Genomic DNA, 22190 nt, shown 5'->3' on the forward strand with positions numbered 1-22190 from the left:
CCTGACCAGAGGACCAATCAAGGGACAGGATAATTTCAAATCTCTGTGGAGGGAAGGCTTTGTCTGTGTCTTTTTTTTTGAATTGCCGTGCTCTCTTTGGATCTAAGAGAGGCCCTGGAGGTTTTTCGCCTTCCTCCGAAGCATGGGGCAGCGGTCGCTTGCTAATGGAGTGGGGAGATCGGCTAATGTGGCCTGCATCTTGCAGGAGGTCAGACTAGATGATCATATTGGTCCCTTCTGATCTATGATTCTATGATTCTATGTCTCCAAGTTCTCCTGGAGTATTTCCTACTATCCAGTATAGTGAGTATTAGAAAGGCAAATTAATCTTCTAATTAATTTCTGCATTTGCAATTGTGTGGTTGCTGGAGAAATATCTTTATTTCTGTTTGCTGTTACTTTGATTGTTCTGAGAAAGGAGTTGGGGGGGGGAAAGCCTCTCCAGGTTTATAAGTTAGACCCTGTATTTTTGCATCCTGGTAATACAGAGACAGTGTACTTTTTTTCTTTCTTTAATAAAATCTTTTCTTTTTAGAACTTAATTGATTTCTTACCTTGTTTGGATTTTCAGGGGAAGGGGAGGGGGGAAAAGTGAATCCCTCTTTGTTTGATTCAAGGAGTTTGAATCAAGGTATCTCTCTCAAGGACTAGGGGATGGGGGAAGAAGGGGGGAATTGGATTATTTCCCTCTGTGTTAAGATTCAAGGAGTTTGGATCTGTGTTCCCCAGGGGAACAGGGAGTGTGTCAGACACTTAAAACTTGACTGGTGGCAGCAAGAACCAAATCTAAACTAGAATTTTAGTTTTGAGGAGTCCATGCAGGTCCCCATCTTGTGAACGCTAAAGTTCAAAGTGGGGAATAAAAGTGTGAGTTCGTTGGAGAGAGTTGTGATTGTCTGGTTTCACCCACATAGTTGCTATTTGGGCATTTAGTGTCCCCCCCACACTTTCTTTCCTCCCTATGACTGGAGCATTGTTAATGGGCAACTTCACCTTGAATGATCCCTTGAAATATGTGCTAACTCTAGATGCTAAACTATCAGTTCCATCTTGTATTTAATTGTGACACTCTAAGTAAGTTTCCCAGACCAGAAGAAGAGCTCTGTGTAAGCATGAAAGCTTGTCTCTTTCATCAACAGAAGGTGGCACAAGAAAAGATATTACATCACCTACCTTTTCTCTCTAGAAATAGTGTGAAGCTGTGTTGCAGAACAATGTTTGTATTGGAGGTCTTAACAGGAGTATAGATAGTTATAATTCATTTCTGGATCTGAAACTCAAGTTTTGGTACACAGGAAGAGTAGATCTGTTGTGGAACAGGTGCCCAGTTTGATCTAAATAATTATAACTGTAGAACAGCTTCTTTAGCTCTTAAATTTTGAGAATATAGCACTTTTTGAGAAAGAAAAAAGAACCACAATATTATTTGAAAGTTTACAAAATTATTTATATTTGGAAAACAACTCTGTTTTTCTCTTATTGGAAAATTTCATAATTGTTTCCTTTATAACAAAATATCCACCAATTTTCCTTTCTTTCGTTCTTTCGTTCTTTCGTTCTTTCGAAGTAAATATGGAAACATCAACATCTTTTTTTCCCCTTGACAACAAAAATCTGGAATATGTACGGAATTTTTTTTAATATTATTTATATATTATCAATGAAACTCTATCCTTTACTGCACTCTATATAAGGATTAACAGAAAAGACAAGCAAGTCCAAGTTGTGTTTTGTTTGTTTTTGTCTTTTTACCTGTGAAGTCAGAGATAGAAACAGAACTAGCATGTATGAATATTAAAATCACTTCCTTGTGAAAGTAAGGTTTGATCATTCTTAAATCACTTTGATGGGAAGTCACATGACAAATACAGGTAAGGGTTGTATATGTATAAGGGATAAAAATATAAGCCATAAAGCAAAAGATTGTTCCTAATCACTTCTTGCAATACTCTACAGTAATTTCCTCACCACAACCAGTACATTATTTATGACACTTAATATACTGAACAGCTTTTTTCTCAGAGAAGATATTGATTCCTCATGGATTCCTCATTGGTATTTCAACCATCAAGTCTCAGGGTCAAAGCCTAAGCTGGTGGAAGCAATTTAGGGAGATGCCCCCATTTCCTCTAGCTGGGGATCTGGCCCATTTAACCTGATGGAGTCATATCTTATTTAAACCGATTGCTTTTCATCCCTTTATGAAGGTTCTGACCCTCAGTCTATCACTCATTTGTGAGCACAGTTTCTCATGAGTGCACTGTATGACCACACAATACATTCCACATACCCCATACATCTGCTCTCTGCTATGCTGAATTCAGTTTTTCAACACAAATCAACATTGAAAGATAAATTATGTATTTATTTCCTCCTTGAGCACAGCACTCTCCTCATCAGTCTCTTGATGGCCTTCTTCATCTCAGCATTCCTCAGCGTGTAGATCATCGGGTTCAGCATTGGGGTGATTACAGTGTAAATGACTGAGACCACCTTGTCCAGGGTGAACTTCTGGAAGGGTCGAGCATAGATGAAGATGCAGGGTATGAATATTAAACACACCACGGTAATCTGGGTTCCACAAGTCAACAGAGCCTTATGTTTCCCTTCTGTGAGGTATGTCCTTATCTTGACTAAGATGGTAGCATAGGAAATAAGCAGAATGATGAATATCATTACAAGTAGCACTCCACCATTGAAGACCATCTGCAGTTCGAGCAGGTGAGTCTCGGTACAAGCCAGTTTGATGACCTGTGGAACATCACAGTAGAAATTGTCCAGGACATTTGGCCCACAGAATGGTAACTGGAGGAGCAGTCCAATCTGAACAGCAGAGTGAGCCAATCCACCCAGCCATGCCAGTACCACTATCCCCACGAGCACACCAGGGTTCATAATTGTCAAATACCGCAGTGGTTTATAGATGGCCACGTACCGATCGACTGCCATCCCCACAAGGCAAAATGACATTGCTCCGGCGATGAAGTGGAAGAAGAACATCTGCAGGAAGCACTCATTGAATGAGATGGTTTTACGCTGGCTGAGGAGACCCGCCAGAAATTTTGGAGCATTTACTGATGAGTCGCCGACATCCATGAAAGCCAGGTTGGCCAGCAGGAAGTACATGGGGGTGTGGAGCTGGTGCTCGGTGATCACAGTGATGATGATGGTGAAGTTTCCCAGCCAGGTTGTCAGGTAGACTATGGAGAAGACAATGAAGAGGAATCGCTGCAGCTCAGGACTTTGGGTGAGGCCCAAGAGGACAAATTCTGTCACTGTGGTGGTGAGGTTCTCCTGCTCCATTTATGAACCTCAAAATGCTCCTGCAGAGGGAAGAGTGATGATAATAATCATTATGTAATCCCACTACATGTTACTGACATGAAATGAGCATTAACTGCACCTTAAGAAACACATTTGATTATGAATTTCTTTTGTTTGCTAAATTCTATATATCTGTCCCCAGCCGCAGTGTTCAGTAACCCTGCTTCAGCAGACACTACAATCTCCACCAGTGAATAGGATCTGCACACCCAAACAAGCCTCATACTAACCACTATATCCATTCATCTTCCTGAAGTCCTGATGGGGCACACCACCCATCGTCCACAGATTCCTGGCTGGGTCTAGAGGTTCTGGTTTGGGAAGCAAGTGGATTTGCAGGGAGTGCATCTAGGCGGCGATTCTCAGAATCCAGGGGCTCTCATCTGGGGGATCATAGATGCTAAATCGGAGGGGGATCCTAGCTTGATCCCCACAAGATGGGAGGAGAATTGCAATGGAAAATTTGTGAACCACTGATTCATGGGATTCTGTTGCACAACTCCTGGTCTAGATATCAGAATTACTGAACACCTGTAACCCACCTTCACATGATGTTGATCTTTGGCCCCTTCAAATGGCTCCAAGAAGAGAAGGAATTTTGACTAGTTTACTTGAGCAGGACTACCATGTGCTCAACATCTCTGAAAAATGCCATTGCTTTATTAAGGTGCCTATGGATTCTGGTGCTGAACTTTAGACACTCATATTAAAAAAGTGTGAACTCATAAATGTTTCCAAGTGTGAATCTAGAGTGAAATATTCAGAGTTACTATGGAATAATGGATACTGAACTGTCATTAACAGTTTTGAAAATCTTTTGAGGTCGTTGAAAAAAATCACTTTTTCCCAACAAAAAATGTTCAATTAAAATATGTGAGAAATATGTGAGAAAATGATGTGTATGTGGCGGGATGACAATTTCTATTATTTTATTTACATATGAAAAAGGAAGAAATTAAGCATTCCATTAAAAAAGAGAGAAAAGAGATTTTTCCAGATGAAAGTTTGGTTTTGTGGAAAAGCTCAAATTTCTGGGGCTGTTTTGTTTGCTTGTTTTTGCCAAAAATGTCAACCAGCCCTAAATATCTCACCATTAAAGCACAGTGTTCCGTTGCTGCGCATGATGAGGGAGAATGTATTTGTGGCTAACGCATGGATCTTGGATTCTGAGGAGCTGGATTCAATTTCTGCCCTACTACGGATGCTTTCTGGGACCCTGCCTAATTCATGTCTCCTCCCCATCTGGGAGTTTCAAAGGAGAATAGGTGCAGGGAATCTCACTGAAATTATATCCACAGATCAGGGCATTTCCCTGGGCTTTTTTCAGTCATAACTTCCCAGTTCCAACCTGCCTCAGAGGAAATGTCTTTCACCTCAGAGCGGCATAGAGCCGCTGCCATAGGAAAAGCTTGTTCAGACAGAGCTAGTCTCATGAAGGTCTCAGACAGTTGTACTAAAAGGGTCTGTTCACTCCTCATAAATCACATAAGAGCCTCTAAAAATCCAAGCCAATATCAGAAAAGTTGCCCACCCACCTCCCGCCCCATGCCCTGCAATCACAACGCCTATCCCAGCTTGTAGTAAATGGCAGCTTTTGTGCCATGAAAATAATTACCTCACACAGACTGCTGTGTCGGTGATCTCGAAGCTGGCTGCCTCCAAATGACTGAGGATGGCCAGGGGAAGTCACATCTCAGACATGTTCATTGCCCACTGACAGGGGAAGTGGAACTTGGTTCCAAAAATGTCACATCCCCAGAAATCTTTTACATGTACAATATCTGCCCAGGCACTGGGACCAAAGACTTTCTGAAATCCCCCTGATCTTTACAGGGCTTGATCGAGAACTTGCTTCCCCAGAGATTTGGGAGCCAGCCCCAAGAGGAATGATTAATAAGTTCCTGAAGTGTTTCATTTGTTTATTTTATTTGTTTATTTCATGTTTATTTTTAGCTATCCAAACTCAACAGGCTTCAAACTTCTCAGAGTTGTCTGGAGCTGACGCAAGGATTATATTCAGGACACTGCGGATGAACTGGGCCTTTGTCTCGCCTCCAAAGCAGCGGAAATCCCAGCACTCATGGGTGCTGCTTTTGGCACTGAGACATCAGTCTGCTCCAGTGGTCAGAGCCAGAGATAGGAATGGGGACTTGTGGGGTGTATGGCAGTTCTAGGAGAGGAGTGAGGTGCAGTGATTAGAACAATCAGGCATGCTCATGCCAAGTCCCTCTCGTCCATTTTAACACATTTGAGCCAAGAGCATGGTTGAAGATCCTGATCATCTGTTGGTGAGCTCTGACAGAAAGGTCAAAGTTCAAATTCGGTCTCCTTTTGGACTTAACAGTCAACAGACACACAGTGTCCAAGAATTTCAACATTCTAGCTGAAGAGCAAGATGTGGGAGGGATAGCTCAGTGGTTTGAGCATTGGCCTGCTAAACCCAGGGATCTGAGGTCAATCCTTGAGGGGGGCCCATTGGGGGATTGGTCCTGCTTTGAGCAGGGGGTTGGACTAGGTGATCTCTTGAGGTCCCTAATAATCTGTGATTCTATGGGAATATATGGTGTGAGTGAGGGACCTGGGATCAACATTTCTGCTAGAATGTACTTCTTCCTGGTTTTGCCAGCCATGTCAGGGACAGCAATGAGTGGATTTCTCCTCTCCATTGTTGTGTGTGTAGGCTAAGCTATTCACCCAATGACTAAGGGCAGCACCTTGAACCAATGTCTGGGTGCATGTTGGCAGCAGCAGAAGGCGTTAGAGAATTGGGGCCAGATTCTGAAAGCTATGTAGGCCTCTAGTGGGATTTTCAAAAGCACATGGGTGTCTAATCCCGACTGATTACAGAGATGGTATTGAAAATGATTCTAGGTCGCTAAATACCTTAAAATTCTGGACCATAGGTTAGAATAAATGGATGTATCTGCTCTAATTTATTACAGAATAGAATAACACTTTGTTGGGTTCTCTTTTTTACTTTCTTCTGATTTTCTAAGGAAAATGTTAATAGATGAAGAGAAAAGAAGGAAGAAAAGTAAAACCTACTCCCCACCCCCTTTCAAAAACAAAACAAAACAAACCTTCTCTGGATAATGTATGATAACATTTTTCACTTCATTTTCAAAGTGTCTAAAAAGCCACTTTTAACAGTAACAACATTCAATCAAAAAGTGATTGATTGCCTCAGTAAAAGTCAGGATTAGGGATTAAAAAACAAAACAACCAAAAACCTGTAGTTTAACCTGTAAAGCTAGAAATCAAAATGGAAACATATAAAAGAATTAACTCTTATCCTCTATGAAAATAAAGACTCAATTTTATTAACTCATACTGATAACTAGTCATACGGAAAATACAAGTAAGCTGCAAATGTGTATGAGTGTCTAAGCCATACAATAGTAGAATACCATATTCCTCTCCTGTAATATGTTATAAAATAATATTTATGCTAATTAAGGACACAATTTTTTCAACATATATGAAATTGCATATTGCTCCTTTTGAGAAGAAATGATTTGTTTCAGGAATTTGTAGAATATTTGCATTTGTAGAATATTTGCATTTGTAGAATATTTCTTTAACCAATAAATTTCAGTCAGAAAATCAGCTGTTTGTGAGTGACACCATTTTGCATCAGCTGGGGATCTGGCCCACTGACTCCAGTGGATCTGTGTACAGCAGTTGGGGATATTAGCCACTGATGCCAATGGATCTACAAAGATTTAAACAAGCCTGGGATCTGGCCCATTGACTCCAATGGAAGTACGCTGATCTAAACAAGTTGGCCCCATGAACTTCAATGGAGATTTGTGACCCTGGGTGTGTAATTTATTCATTAACACAATTTCTCATGCGTATGTAGTATGTGTTCTCTTCGACGGAATGCACATTTCACATGGCGTGTACATCCGCCCTCTGATGTGTTGAGGTTCGGTTTCTAATAGAAATGATCATTCAAAGATAACCGATGTCCTTCATTTCTTCCATGACAACAGCATTCTGCTCATCAGCCTCTTGATGGCGATTTTCATCTCTGCATTTCTCAACGTGTAGATCATTGGGTTCAACATTTGGGAGATGACTGTGAAAAAGACGGAGGCCGCCTTGTCCAGGGTGAACTTCTTAAAGGGCCGAGCGTAGATGAAGATGCCAGGAATGAATATTAAGCTCACAACCAAGATCTGGGCTCCACAGGTGGACAGAGCCTTGTGTTTTCCTTCCGTGACATGTGTCCTGATCTTGACTAAGATGATGGTGTAGGAAATCAGCAGACTGATAAATAGTACGATGAGGAGCACTCCACCATTGAAGACCATCTGCAGTTCAACCAAGTAGGTGTCGGTGCAGGCCAGTTTGATGACTTGTGGGACATCACAGTAAAAATTGTCCAGGATGTTGGGCCCACAGAATGGTAACTGGAGGAGAAGTCCAATCTGAACAGCAGAGTGAGCCAATCCACCCAGCCATGCCAGTACCACTAGCCCCATGCACATGCCCCGGTTCATGATAATCAAATATCTCAGTGGTTTATAGATGGCCACGTACCGATCAATGGCCATCCCCACAAGAAAAAACACCATTGCACCCCCGATGAAGTGGAAGAAGAACATCTGGAGGATGCACTCCTCAAAGGAGACTGTTTTATGATGGGAGAGGAGACCTGAAAGCAGGTGGGGAGCATTGACTGAGGAGTCGCTGACATCTATAAAAGCCAGGTTGGCCAGCAGGAAGTACATGGGGGTGTGGAGTCGGTGGTCGGCGATCACCGTGATGATGATGGTGAAGTTTCCCAGCCAGGTGGTCACGTAGACTACGAAGAAGATCATGAAGAGAAAATACTTCAACTGCTGATTTTGGGTGAGGCCCAAGAGAACAAATTCAGTCACTGTACTGGTGAGGTTCTGCTGCTCCATTTCGTGTCCTTAAACTATACCTGCAAATTGAAGAGCGCTAATAATAATTATATTTTTTTAGTTTCCCTTTAACTTATTGATATTAAATCTATTTTCAATCCACATTAAGAAGCACACATTGTTTGGGGCTTTTCTTACTAACATAGTGTCCTCAGCCTCACTTCAGGGGAACCCTGATTCATCAAACACAAGTCATCCTACCCCTGCTCACCACAGGATGGGGTGCTGGGAGGGAAGTGGAGTAGTCTACTCACCAGAAGAGCCCTCTGCTCACCACAGGGCCCTCCCCGATTCAACTGACCTGCCAAATGTTGGTATTCACTGTCAGGTTTAGATTTTCAACCTCTTTCCTCCTAGTCTCTCACTGCTTTACTTTACCCCACCTTTTCCCACTGTATGGGGAAATTTAAAAGAAGGTGAGAAAGTGTGAAAAAAATGGCATCTCTCACAATTTGCTGTGCGAAGATTAAGAAATGAATCCAAATGAAATGACAAGTTTCACTTTGTTTTGAAATTTTCTCATGGAAAAAAACAGATTTTCATCCAAAAAGCCATTTTCCCGTCAAATATTTTGAGTCTGAGAACCTCGCCCCCTCCTTTTTTTTGGACAGTGACTTCTTTTGACAGAAGAAAATTTTGATTCAAAATTAAAGAAAAAACATTTTGATTGAACTTTTCTGATGAAAAATTGAAAAAAATATAATACAAAGCAGAATTTTCCCATCCACACTCTCTTGTGGGGTATATGCCAGTTCTAGGAGGGAAGTTTATTGCCAAAGCCTGTGAGGTGATGCCTTCTATTTCTGTCTTGCTGTGAACATCCTCTATGACCCTGGATAACTCACACCCTGTCTTGGATTGGGATTTCCAAGAGACAGGAAGATAGTTGGGTGTCCAGTTCCCATAGAACTTGGTAGGGAGTTGGATACCTGAATTCTTTCAAAAGCTGAGGCTCCCTGCATCTAGTCGCTGTCTCAAAAATGGAGTGACCAATTATTCCCTACTCTGCAGGAGTGTGAAAGCACCAGCCAATATCTTAGAACTCGTTAGAACAGAAAATCATACAAGGGATCAGTGTGATCTCCCGAACCAAATCTCTCCTTGCTTCTCACCATGGGCTCTGAGCATCCCACCTGCAATAAAAAATTGGTTATCGCAAGTATCATGCTGCACATTTCAAGAATCAATACCTCCTCCAGCATGCTGTCAGAGTCAGCTGCCTCCAGACAAAGCGAGGAAGCCCTGGGAGAGTCACATTGCTGTTCTGCCAGGCAGGGGAAGTGGATCTCATTCCAAAGCCAACACAGCCCCAGAAATCTTCCTCTTAATATAGAGCTGCCTCTTGGGAGACTGAGAGAGTCTGCCACAAGGGGAATCATTAATAAATTCCTGGGGTGGTTCAGTTTGGTTACGTATTGATGTCAGCCACCAAAACTCATAAGTGATCTCTCTCCTGACATCCGTCGCTACCCACTGACAAACAGAGGTTATCAGCCAGCTCTGGATCCCCCTGCTGGGCTGGCAGACACAAGAGGGATATTGGGGATGCATGGAATGAAATGGACTTTTGGGTGGCCTGTGAAGAAGAAGAAGTCCCAGGAGCCCCGAGTTTAGTTCTCGGCACTGGGAGAGAAATGTGATCACTGGCCCCAGAACCAGGGGGTCCCAGGGGCCATGGTTTTAACAAAAGAAACATGTACATTGTGGGGAAAAAATGATGATACTGCTAAAAGCCAAGATGTGCTGTGAGATTGGGTCAGATGCATTCCTTGGTATCCACTGCTATCTAGGGAGACCATATTTCCCAAAGGGAAAATGAGACACCACACAGGGCCGGCCTGAGCCCCTCCCCCCCTGTAAGCCCCCCCCCTAGCCCTCCCAGCATCCAGCCTGTGGGGCCATCCTAAGCCCCCTGCCACCGACCCAGGACTGGCCCAAGGGCCCCCCCTCAACCCCTGCAGGTGTGGCAGCCCAAGACTCCCTGACACCTGCCTGAGTGGAGCTGGCCCGGCTTGAGCTGCTCATTTACTCCTGCCCCCTGCACATTCCTCTGCACCCCACTAGGGTTTTTTGCTTAATAGACATCATATTGCTCTGATCTGCTACAGCCTGTGGATGGTGTTTGTTACGTTTTCTACAAATATAAAAATATATTTTTTATTTTATTTTATTTTTATAAAACAGAAAAAAATCATTTTATATGGTAGGCCTTACATGGGGACACATTTACCTCCCTTCAGAGTTGTTTGTTTTTATTATAATTTATTTTGCCAACACCTTTTTCCAAGGAGATTTTCAATTTAGAGTTACAATTGCTAAAATACGCATCATATGTAAACAAAGATGATTTGATTGTAATGTACAGAATTGTAAGTTACAGTTCAATAATAAAAATGGTGCAGTATTAATAGTGTCGTATACCCACTAAAATAATAAATGCAAGTGAAGCACAATACATGAAGTTCAAAAATAAAATGCAGTCTGATGTTTAGAACTAAAGTTGTCATATTTTTTCCAATTGTTCCTACTGTAATTATAGGTTAAATATTATAATGTGGCTACGTTTTGTATTCTGGTTATTTGTACTACGTGTACTCTGTGGGATATTATTTCCATAATACACAGGCCTAAATAGAATCCATCCCCCCTTCCCATTTCTGAGTATTAAAAAATAGGGAAACATTATTTTTCTCCCTAAGTGTAGGAACTCGGACTCTGGACACATGCAAGGAGAATGTGTGTGGAATAAGAAGCAGCCATTCTTACACACTGACTCTTCAGAGTAGATCACTTTAATAATTAAAAAAAGGCTGTTTCTGTCTGAGGAAAATAGTTAATTAAAGATAGGGGAGGCTTAATAGTGGGATTTTGAAAGGAACCCAAGGGATATATAAACCGGGAAATAGTGATTAGGGGTAGGAAGGTGATTTTATCTCTGTATGCAGTGTAGGTGAGACCGATACCGGAATACTGCATCTGGTTTTGGGTAGGGTGCAGAACAGAGCCACAAAAGTGATTCATACGCCAGAGAAAATGCTTAACAGCGAGAATCTTCAAGAGCTCAGTCTGCTCATATTATGCATTTCTGACAGTGACATGACAGGAAATAATATAAAAGTAAAGTATCAAAGATAGAAATAGAACCCCAAAACAAAACCAAAAACCCACCCACCACGCACATTTCAAATGTAACCAATGTTAACCCTAGGAAGTGTTATGAGCTTCCAAGAACTAGTTGAAATAATGAGCCAGACAAGAATGAATGACTGGGACAAACAACATTTATTTCCCAGGAAATCTCTAAGGGGAGGCGATGCAAATGTACCAGCTCATGTCATGCAAAAACCCTGCCTCTTAAGCTGCGCCCTGAGGTGGAATCTTTGTCTGCTGATCACCTGTGACAGGAGGACAAAATCAAAGGTTCCAAATACATAAAGGAACAAATAAGCGACTCATATGGTTGCTTGTTCTGAGCTAACAGCTGTTCCCAACTTGTAACCACAGAACCCACACCGCAGGGGTTCGAAGGACTGATCACCAACCAGATCCCTGGTGGGAGCTGGAGTCAGTCCACTAGGGTAGACACAGCATGTACCCAGAAGGAATTTTTCTACTGGAGTAGGACCACGTCCTCCCCAAATGATGCTGCCAGTGCCAGCAGAGCCCCTCTGAAACAAAATTTCAAAACTTTCCTAAATGGCAATTTCTCCAAACTGAAATTTTTCAGAATTTTCATTTCATGGGAAATTTTGAAAATGTTTGTTTTTGTTCCAGCTCGGACTGAAAATACACTTCAAAATGTGAGAATTTCCCATGAACCAAAAGATTTTAGATCAGTTCTACTCTTTTCCTCCTTTTCTGACTTTTTTCAGTCTACCAGTACATCTGTCTATCTATATATCTTAGGTAATTCCTTAGACACACTGTAAAGGGCTATTGTCCAATAGTTTCATACCTGGACTCAAAGTTTGTGTCTTATTACTAGGGTGGCTCTAGATGGCAGAAAATCTAGGCTCCAGTGTGTAGAAGAAAGTGTGTGTGTGCTGGCGTGTTGCGCTCTGTTGGTGAAATATGGCCATATTAGAGTCAATTATTGGCCTTCCATTGATCTCAGCATGGCCAGGATTTCACCCTATGTGGTTTTTCTGGAAGTCTCTCTCTCTCTCTCTCTCTCCCCTTTTTTCTTGATTTCTCCATAAAGGAATACAGCCAAGAAAGCTGCCCAAACTGTTTTAGGCATGACATATTGTCCAGTGGACAAAGAACTGAGAATGGCCTATAGCTATTCCTTAACCCTAGGGTACACAGGCTGAGTCTACCAGACACAGGGATGTGTGGAAGTGACAGGACTCAGCTTATTTCCTGTGCATGTAAAGACCTCTGTGGACCCTGACCTGCAGCCTTTATTTCATCAAACTTCCTACATACTGCAGGACTGGGTCCAGTGGGACTTTTGGGTGCAAGTTTATGAACTGCTGATCATCCTCAACTCCACAAAGGTCCTTCAGGCCTAGAATGGCACCCCCTAGAGGTGTTGTGACTCCCCATCTCCCATTCTGCAAACTGGTACAGAAAGGCTGCAGCATGGCCTAGTACATAGGGCACTTCACTGGGCCTCAGGACACCTGGGTCCTCTTCCCAGCTTTCCTACGGGGTGAACTCAGGCAACTCATTTCCCTTCTGTCTTACCCCCCAGCCTTGCGTACTTAGATTATAAACTCTTTGGGTAAGATCTTTCCATTTTTTGGTCTCTGGGCAGCACCCAACAAAAGGGGGCCCTGAACCGGGTTGAAATTTCTGGATGCTACAGTAATCACAGTAATAGTGGCTCAAACCAGAAGCCCATCCAGAACCGGACACAACATTCCAGCTAAGGCCTAATCAGCGTGACATTATGTCATCATAGATACATAGATTCTAGGACTGGAAGGGACCTTGAGAGGTCATCCAGTCCAGTCCCCTGCCCTCATGGCAGGACCAAATACTGTCTAGACCATCCCTGATAGACATTTATCTAACCTACTCTTAAATATCTCCAGAGATGGAGATTCCACAACCTCCCTAGGCAATTTATTCCAGTGTTTAACCACCCTGACAGTTAGGAACTTTTTCCTAATGTCCAACCTAAACCTCCCTTGCTGCAGTTTAAGCCCATTGCTTCTTGTTCTATCCTTAGAGGCTAAGGTGAACAAGTTTTCTCCCTCCTCCTGATGACACCCTTTTAGATACCTGAAAACTGCTATCATGTCCCTCTCAGTCTTCTCTTTTCCAAACTAAACAAACCCAATTCTTTCAGCCTTCCTTCATAGGTCATGTTCTCAAGACCTTTAATCATTCTTGTTGCTCTTCTCTGGACCCTCTCCAATTTCTCCACATCTTTCTTGAAATGCAGTGCCCAGAACTGGACACAATACTCCAGTTGAGGCCTAACCAGCACAGAGTAGAGTGGAAGGATGACTTCTCATGTCTTGCTCACAACACACCTGTTAATGCAGCCCAGAATCATGTTTGCTTTTTTTGCAACAGCATCACACTGTTGACTCATATTTAGCCTGTGGTCCACTATAACCCCTAGATCCCTTTCTGCTGTACTCCTTTCTAGACAGTCTCTTCCCATTTTGTATGTGTGAAACTGATTTTTCCTTCCTAAGTGGAGCACTTTGCATTTGTCTTTGTTAAACTTCATCCTGTTTACCTCAGACCATTTCTCCAATTTGTCCAGATCATTTTGAATTATGACCCTATCCTCCAAAACAGTTGCAATCCCTCCCAGTTTGATATCATCTGCAAACTTAATAAGCATACTTTCTATGCCAATATCTAAGTCATTGATGAAGATATTGAACAGAGCCGTTCCCAAAACAGACCCCTAGGGAACCCCACTTGTTATACCTTTCCAGCAGGATTGGGAACCAGTAATAACTACTCTCTGAGTATGGTTATCCAGCCAGTTATGCACCCACCTTATAGTAGCCCCATCTAAATTGTATTTGCCTAGTTTATCGATAAGAATATCATGCGAGACCGTATCAAATGCCTTACTAAAGTCTAGGTATACCACATCCACCGCTTCTCCCTTATCCACAAGGCTCGTTATCCTATCAAAGAAAGCTATCAGATTGGTTTGACATGATTTGTTTTTTACAAATCCATGCTGGCTATTCCCTATCACCTTATCACCTTCCAAGTGTTTGCAGATGATTTCCTTAATTACTTGCTTCATTATCTTCCCTGGCACAGAAGTTAAACTAACTGGTCTGTAGTTTTCTGGGTTGTTTTTATTTCCCTTTTTATAGATGGGCACTATATTTGCCCTTTTCCAATCTTCTGGAATCTCTCCCGTCTCCCATGATTTTCCAAAGATAATAGCTAGAAGCTCAGATACCTCCTCTATTAGCTCCTTGAGTATTCTAGGATGCATTTCATCAGGCCCTGGTGACTTGCAGGCATCTAACTTTTCTAAGTGATTTTAACTTGTTCTTTTTTTTATTTTAGCTTCTAAACCTACCCCCTTCCCATAAGCATTCACTATGTTAGTCATTCCTTCAGACTTCTCAGTGAAGACCAAAACAAAGAAGTCATTAAGCATCTTTGCCATTTCCAAGTTTCCTGTTACTGTTTCTCCCTCCTCACTGAGTAGTGGGCCTACCCTGTCCTTGGTCTTCCTCTTGCTTCTAACGTATTGATAAAAAGTCTTCGTGTTTCTTTTTATTCCCCTAGCTAGTTTGAGCTCATTTTGTGCCTTTGCCTTTCTAATCTTGCCCCTGCATTCTTGTGTTGTTTGCCTATATTCATCCTTTGTAATCTGTCCTAGTTTTCATTTTTATATGACTCCTTTTTATTTTTTAGATCATGCCAGATCCCGTGGTTAAGCCAAGGTGGTCTTTTGCCACATTTTCTATCTTTCCTACCCAGCGGAATAGCTTGCTTTTGCGCCCTTAATAGTGTCCCTTTGAAAAACTGCCAACTCTCCTCAGTTGTTTTTCCCCTCAGTCTTGATTCCCATGGGACCTTACCTATCAACTCTCTGAGCTTGCCAAAATCCGCCTTCCTGAAATCCATTGTCTTTATTTTGCTGTATTCCCTTCTACCCTTCATTAGAATTGCAAACTCTATGATTTCATGATCACTTTCACCCAAGCTGCCTTCTACTTTCAAATTCTCAATGAGTTCTTCCCTATTTGTTAAAATCAACTCTAGAACAGCTTTCCTCCTAGTAGCTTTTTCAACCTTCTGAAATAAAAAGTTGTCTGCAATGCAGTCCAAGAACTTATTGGATAGTCTGCACCCCGTGGTGTTATTTTGCCAACATATATCTGGATAGTTGAAGTCCCCCATCACCACCAAATCTTGGGCTTTGGATGATTTTGTTAGTTGTTTAAAAAAAGCCTCATCCACCTCTTCCACCTGGTTAGGTGGCCTGTAGCAGACTCCTAGTACGACATCACCCTTGTGTTTTACCCCTTTTAGCCTAACCCAGAGACTCTCAACACTCCCGACTCCTATGTCCATCTCCACCTCAGTCCAAGTGTGCACATTTTTAATATATAAGGCAACACCTCCTCCCTTTTTCCAGTCTATCCTTCCTGAGCAAGCTGTACCCATCCACACCAACATTCCAATCATGTGCATTATCCCACCAAGTTTCAGTGATGCCAACAATGTCATAGTTGTATTTATTTATTAGCACTTCCGGTTCTTCCTGCTTATTACCCATACTTCTCGCATTTGTATATAGGCATCTAAGATACTGGTTTGATCTTGCCTCCCAGTTTTGCCCTGACCCTCCTTTCTCTCTGCCATTATAGCCCACGCTCCCTCTTGTTTCCGACCCATCTCCCAGGTCTCCATGTACCCCACTTACCTGTGGGCTTTGCTCACCTGTCCCCGTTGAACCTAGTTTAAAGTCCTCCTCACTAGGTTAGCCAGTCTGTGTGCAAATAGGGTCTTTCCCCTCCTCGAAAAGTGAACACCATCTCTTCCTAGCAGTCCTTCCTCAAATAGCATCCCATGGTCGAGGAAGCCAAAGCCGTCCTGGCAACACCATCTTCGCAGCCAGGCATTCACCTCCATGATGCATCTGTCTCTGCCCGGGCCCCTACCTTTGACAGGAAGAATCGAAGAGAATACCACCTGCGCTTCAAACTCCTTCACCCATACTCCCAGAGCCCTGTAGTCACTCTTGATCCGCTCAGTGTCACACCTCGCAGTATCATTTGTGCCCACATGGATGAGTAGCATGGGGTAGTAGTCAGAGGGCTGGATAATCCTCTACAATGCCTCTGTAACATCTCGGATACGGGCCCCCGGCAGACAGCATTCCTCCCGAGATGAAATGTCAGGGTGGCAGATGGGCGCCTCCGTCCTCCTCAGCAGAGGGTCTCCGACCACCACTACTCTACATTTCCTATTCGCAGTGGTGGCAGCAGACCTCCCAGCCTTAGGGGTATGAGGCTTCTCCTCCCTTACTGTAGGGGGTGATTCCTTCTCTCCTGTATCAAGAAGAGCATAAAGGTTACCTATTACCATGTGTGGCAGAGCTCTGACCTTGCTCCTGTGGGTCCTGCGCTTCTAGGCGGTTTATGCTTAGCCTCAGTGGCTCACTGTGACCCTCCACGTAGCCCCTCTCTCTCTAGGGCCAGGGTTACAGTCTACTGAGCCCTTTTCATCATAGGCCTGCAAGGAAGTTGGTGAGAGAACTCCCACAGTCTCTGTTCAGCCTCCTGTTCTGACAGGGACCTGACTTCCCCTTCCAGGAGATGTTCCTGTAGTGGTGGGTTGGGGGACCCGGGCCCGCCTCTACTCGGGTTCCAGCCCAGGGACCTAATGGTAGCAGTTGTTGGCAGCCAACCTTTCACTGCCAAAGTTGCTACATTTCCCTGGGCCACTTCCTCACAGCTCTCCTGCTTCTCCCTTCTTCACCCTTACCTTAGGGTTCCTTTAATGATGGTTTTAGGGTGTCTTTAGTAACCAGCCCTTCAGCCGCACTGTCTCTCCTCTGGCTCCCTGACTCCCCTGCCTGACTGGAGTGAGCCCTTTTATAGTATCAGCAGGGCCTTAATTAGAGTCAGGTGGTCACATTAACTGAATGGCCTCACCTGACTCTTTACAGCTTAATTAGAGTCAGGTGTTCTCATTAGCCTGGAGCAGCCCCTGCTCTGGTCAGTCAGGGAACAGAAAACTGTTAATCCAGTGGCCAGTATATCTGCCTTCTGCTATTCTGCTGTACCCAGCTGGCCTGGGTCTATCACACATGGCAGAAGGGTTTGCTCAGATAAAACTCTTATTTGTACTCACTGTAAGTTTTCCCAAGTAAAAACTGGGTAAAGACTCAGGATTTAGGCTGGGAGTTTGACCAGAGTCTGCAGGAGGTAGATGCAGAACTCTCTTTAAGAGTCAACATCATTTAGGTGCCTAACTCCCTTAGGCCCCATTGAAAACACCAGCCTTCTCCCACTGAGTCCAGGGATAGTTTTGCCTGAGTAAGAACTGGGTAGGACTTCAGTATGTGGCACATTGACTTTGAAGCAGGTTTACGTGAGTACAGAAGAAGCAAGGCCCTAAGGTTTTGGCCCATTGTCTTAAGTGTGAACATTTACTGAGCAAGTACAGAGTAAAACCTAAGTAAAATGGAAAGATTTGACCAATTGACTTCAATGGGAATTTCATGTGAGCAAACACTGAGTAAGGATTGAGTAATGATGGAGTAAGGACATCAGGATCTGGTCCCTGTAAGTTACAGGCTTTTTGAACTTACATTTGTAGAAGAAATCACCACCGGCCCAAGCAGTGAACTCAGGGTCAGGGATTATTAACACTGGTGTTTCTGCACATAACTTTATTACCAGGAGACTAATTAAGAGGATTCACACTATTAGTGAGAGGGGACAGCAAGTATCTTCCAGAGACATAACTAAGTGCATTGTTAACTTCTCCTGCTTCTCTCTCCATCCACTCGTGTTCAGAACGTTTTTCCCCCTAACCCAGTTCAAGAGTTTATTAAACAGATTTCTGCACCATTCATTAGCAGGAATTGGTTGAGGGAATTGTGTCTCCAAAGTTTCACTGATTTGTATGGGGTTTTGCATGTGAGATGGGAAAAGAGAAAAATCTAATTGTTTTGTAGCTAATTGGATCAAAAAAAGCTGGTTGAAATGTTTGCCTGTGCAGAAAACTGACATGTCCTCACTGTCTTTGGATCACAGCTACACTGGGGATTTTTTTATTTGAAAGATCACAGGAATATAGGAATTGCTGTAATGGATCAAATGAGTCCAGAGAGCCCTTCTGCAGAAGTCCAGCTGGCCAGACCCTATCAAATCATGAATATCTAGGTGGTTTATTAGTCTATATTCAATTATCACTTGAAGTGGTTTAGAATGGCTTGCGGATGATATTGGAGGTCATTTAATAGAGTTATATGTCCAACTCCCATTGGATTTCAATTCGAAAAAGGATCTTAAATCTCTTAAAGGCCTTTGAAATCTGAGCCTAAATCCTCCATTTACTCCAGTGTCAGCATGGGTGATTCAGATGGCCCAGAGCTCCGACCACACATACAAATATTCATACCCTGATGTGGAGGGAGAACAATAGGGATGAGAAAAGAGTTAAACAATGTTCAGTGTTGATAAATGCAAAGTAATGCACGTTAAAAACATAATCCCAACTCTACATATAAAATGATGTCAAGTATCAGAGGGGTAGCTGTGTTACTCTGGATCTGTAAAAGCAGCAAAGAGTCCTGTGGCACCTTATAGACTAACAGACGTATTGGAGCATGAGCTTTCGTGGGTGAATACCCACTTCTTCGGATGCATGTAGTGGAAATTTCCGGAGGCAGGTATATATATATGCAAGTAAGAAGCAGGCTAGAGATAACAAGGTTAGTTCAATCAGGGAGGATGAGGCCCTGTTCTAGCAGTTGAGGTGTGAAAACCAAGGGAGGAGAAACTGGTTTTGTAGTTGGCTAGACATTCACAGTCTTTGTTTAATCCTGAGCTGATGGTGTCAAATTTGCAGATGAACTGAAGTTCAGCAGTTTCTCTTTGAAATCTGGTCCTGACGTTTTTTTGCTGCAGGATGGCTACCTTTAAATCTGCTATTGTGTGGCCAGGGAGGTTGAAGTGTTCTCCTACAGGTTTTCGTATATTGCTATTCCTAATATCTGATTTGTGTCCATTTATCCTTTTCCGTAGGGACTGTCCAGTTTGGCCGATGTACATAGCAGAAGGGCATTGCTGGCATATGATGGCATATATTACATTGGTGGACGTGAATATTCTCACCAGTAACTGCATAGTAACTCTAACTCAGGAACCAATCCATGCAACAAACCTCGATGCCAACTCTGCCCACATATCTACACCAGCGACACCATCACAGGACCTAACCAGATCAGCCACAACATCACCAGTTCATTCACCTACACATGGGGTCTAAATGAGCTATTACCTCTCAAGAAAGTGATTTTGGAGTCATTGTAGATAGTTCTCTGACAACATCCACTCAATGTGCAGCAACAGTCAAAAAAGCTAACAGAGTGTTGGGAAGCATTAGGAAAGGGATAGATAATAAGACAGAAAATATCATATAGCCTCTACATAAATCCATGGTATGCCCACATCTTGAATACTGCATGCAGATGTGGTCGTCCCATCTCAAAAAAAGATATATTGGAATTGGAAAAGTTTCAGAAAAAGGCAACAAAAATGATTAGGAATATGGAACGGCTGCTGTATGAGGAGAGATTAATACGACTGGGACTTTTCAGCTTGGAAAAGAGACAAGTAAGGGGGGATATGATAGAGGTCTATAAAATCATGACAAGTGTGGAGAAAGTAAATAAGGAAGTGTTGTTTACTCCTTCTCATAAGACAAGAACTAGGAGTCACCAAATGAAATTAATAGGCAGCAGGTTTAAAACAAACAAAAGGAAGTATTTTTTCAAACAACACACAGTCAACCTGTGGAACTCCTTGCTAGAGGATGTTGTGAAGGCCAGGACTATAACATAAGTCCATCAATTACTAGTAGCCAGGGCCGGCTCCAGGCACCAGCATGGCAAGCAGGTGCTTGGGGCGGCCAACAGAAAGGGGCGGCACATCCGGCTCTTCAGCGGTAATTCGGCGGCGGGTCCATCAGTTCCTCTTGGAGGGAAGGACCTGCTGCCAAATTGCTCCTGAAGAATGAAGCGGCAGCAGTAGAGCTGCCGCCGAAGTGCCGCCAATCATGGTGGGTTTTTTTTTCCCTCTTGGGGCGGCAAAAACGCTGGAGCCAGCCCTGCTAGTAGCCAGGATGGGTAGGGATGATGTCCCTAGCCTCTGTTTGCCAGAAGCTGGGAATGAGCAACAAGGAATGGATCACTTGATCATTACCTGTTTTGTTCACTCCCTCTGGGGCACTTGGCATTGGCCACTGTTGGTAGACAGGATACTGGGCTAGATGGACCTTTGGTCTGACCCAGTCTGGCTGTTCTTATGTTCTAAAAATAATAATATTTACCTCTACGCTCTGACTTACAGTGAAGACACCAGCTATTTCTTGTGAGCTGGACATTTCTCCACTGAGACCTAACACAATCGATACACAAAGCCCAACTGCACAGTCACTAGCAGAAATTTTCTCTGGGCCTGCTTTTCCTCTTACACCAGTTTTAGACCAATACAAGTCTGTGGAGATCAGTGGAGTTGTTCCTGGTTTACATCACGATTAGTAAGAGGCAAATTGGGTCCACTGATTCCAAAGCAGTTAACTCTGATCTACACCAGGGCGAGTGAGAAGAAAATTCATCCTCCTTTAGCTACTAAACTAGGATTTTAGGTATAGCAGTATAGAATTCCATTCCTTTTTCATTCAAGGACCTCAAAGCACTTTGCAAACAATGATGAGTTTAATCTCACTGCACCAGTGAGCATTACTGTTCATATTGTATAGAAGGGGAAACTGAGGCACTAGCCCAGGGTCACAAAGAGAGCGGGTGCCAGAGCTGGCAGTAGTATCCATGGGGCCTAAGTCTTCCTCTCACTTTCTATTGGCTTTACATGTGCATAATTTCACTGATTTGTGTAGAATTTAAACAGACCCGGGGGAAAATTCCTTCTCGACCCCAACTATGGGGATCAGTTAGACCCTGACCATGTGGGTGAGACCCACCAGCCAGACACCTGGGACATATTCTTTGTAGTAACTCAGAGGCCTCCCGTCTAGTGTCCCATCACCAGCCATTGGGGATATTTGCTAACTGCAGTCGCAGATGTGCCCCATGACATTGTCGGCAGCCCCATCATCCCATCCCCTCCACAAACGTAGCAAGCTCAGTCTTGAATCCAGTTAGGATTCTTGCCCTCACTGCTGCCCTTGGGAGGATGCTCCAGAACTTCACTCCTCTAATGGTTAGAAATAAGGCTGCATCTCTGTCACAGAGGTCATGGAAGTCACGGATTCTGTGACTTTCTGTGACTTCTGAAGTGGCCAAAGCTGGCTCAGGGGCTGCCCAAGCCAGGCAGCCTCTGGGCCAGCAGCAGCAGTTTGGATGTGGGACGGGGCTTAGGGCTGAGGCAAAGGAGATGAGGGAGGCGCTTACCTGGGGGGGGTCCACAGCTCCCACCAACATGTTCCCACGGCTCCGAGGGGGAGGAGCGGCCAGGGGGGCTCTGCGAGCTGCCCATGCCCACAGGCACTGCCCCCGCAGCTCCTATTGGCTGCGGTTCCCAATGGGCCGGTGGGAGCTGCGCTTGCAGAGCCAGTGCTAGCGGCGGGAGCAGCGTGCGGAGACCCACTGGCCATCCTCCCCGTACGAGCTGCAGTGACGTGCTGGTTGTAGCCGGGTAGGGAGTCTGCCAACCCCGCCAATTCCCCCACCCAGCACCAGCACGGGTCCTGGGCTGTGTGCTGCTGCCTGCTTCTGCCCCAGCACCAGCAGGGGTCCTGGGCCATCCCCTAGTACCCGTA

At 43.7% G+C, this 22190-nt stretch overlaps 2 protein-coding genes across 2 annotated transcripts; both read right to left on the reverse strand.

Moving 5' to 3' along the window:
* Positions 1-2364: 2364 nt before the first annotated feature.
* On the reverse strand, positions 2365-3303 carry LOC120380883 (olfactory receptor 4D2-like). The gene has a single exon (XM_039498770.1). The coding sequence runs from the start codon at positions 3301-3303 to the stop codon at positions 2365-2367; it is 939 nt and encodes a 312-aa protein (XP_039354704.1).
* A 3995-nt stretch (positions 3304-7298) lies between these two features.
* On the reverse strand, positions 7299-8237 carry LOC120380861 (olfactory receptor 4D1-like). The gene has a single exon (XM_039498744.1). It carries the CDS (start codon positions 8235-8237, stop codon positions 7299-7301), a length of 939 nt encoding a protein of 312 aa, XP_039354678.1.
* Positions 8238-22190: the final 13953 nt, after the last annotated feature.

This window comes from Mauremys reevesii, linkage group 13, assembly GCF_016161935.1.
Source record: "Mauremys reevesii isolate NIE-2019 linkage group 13, ASM1616193v1, whole genome shotgun sequence".
NCBI classification, from domain to species: Eukaryota; Metazoa; Chordata; order Testudines; family Geoemydidae; genus Mauremys; species Mauremys reevesii.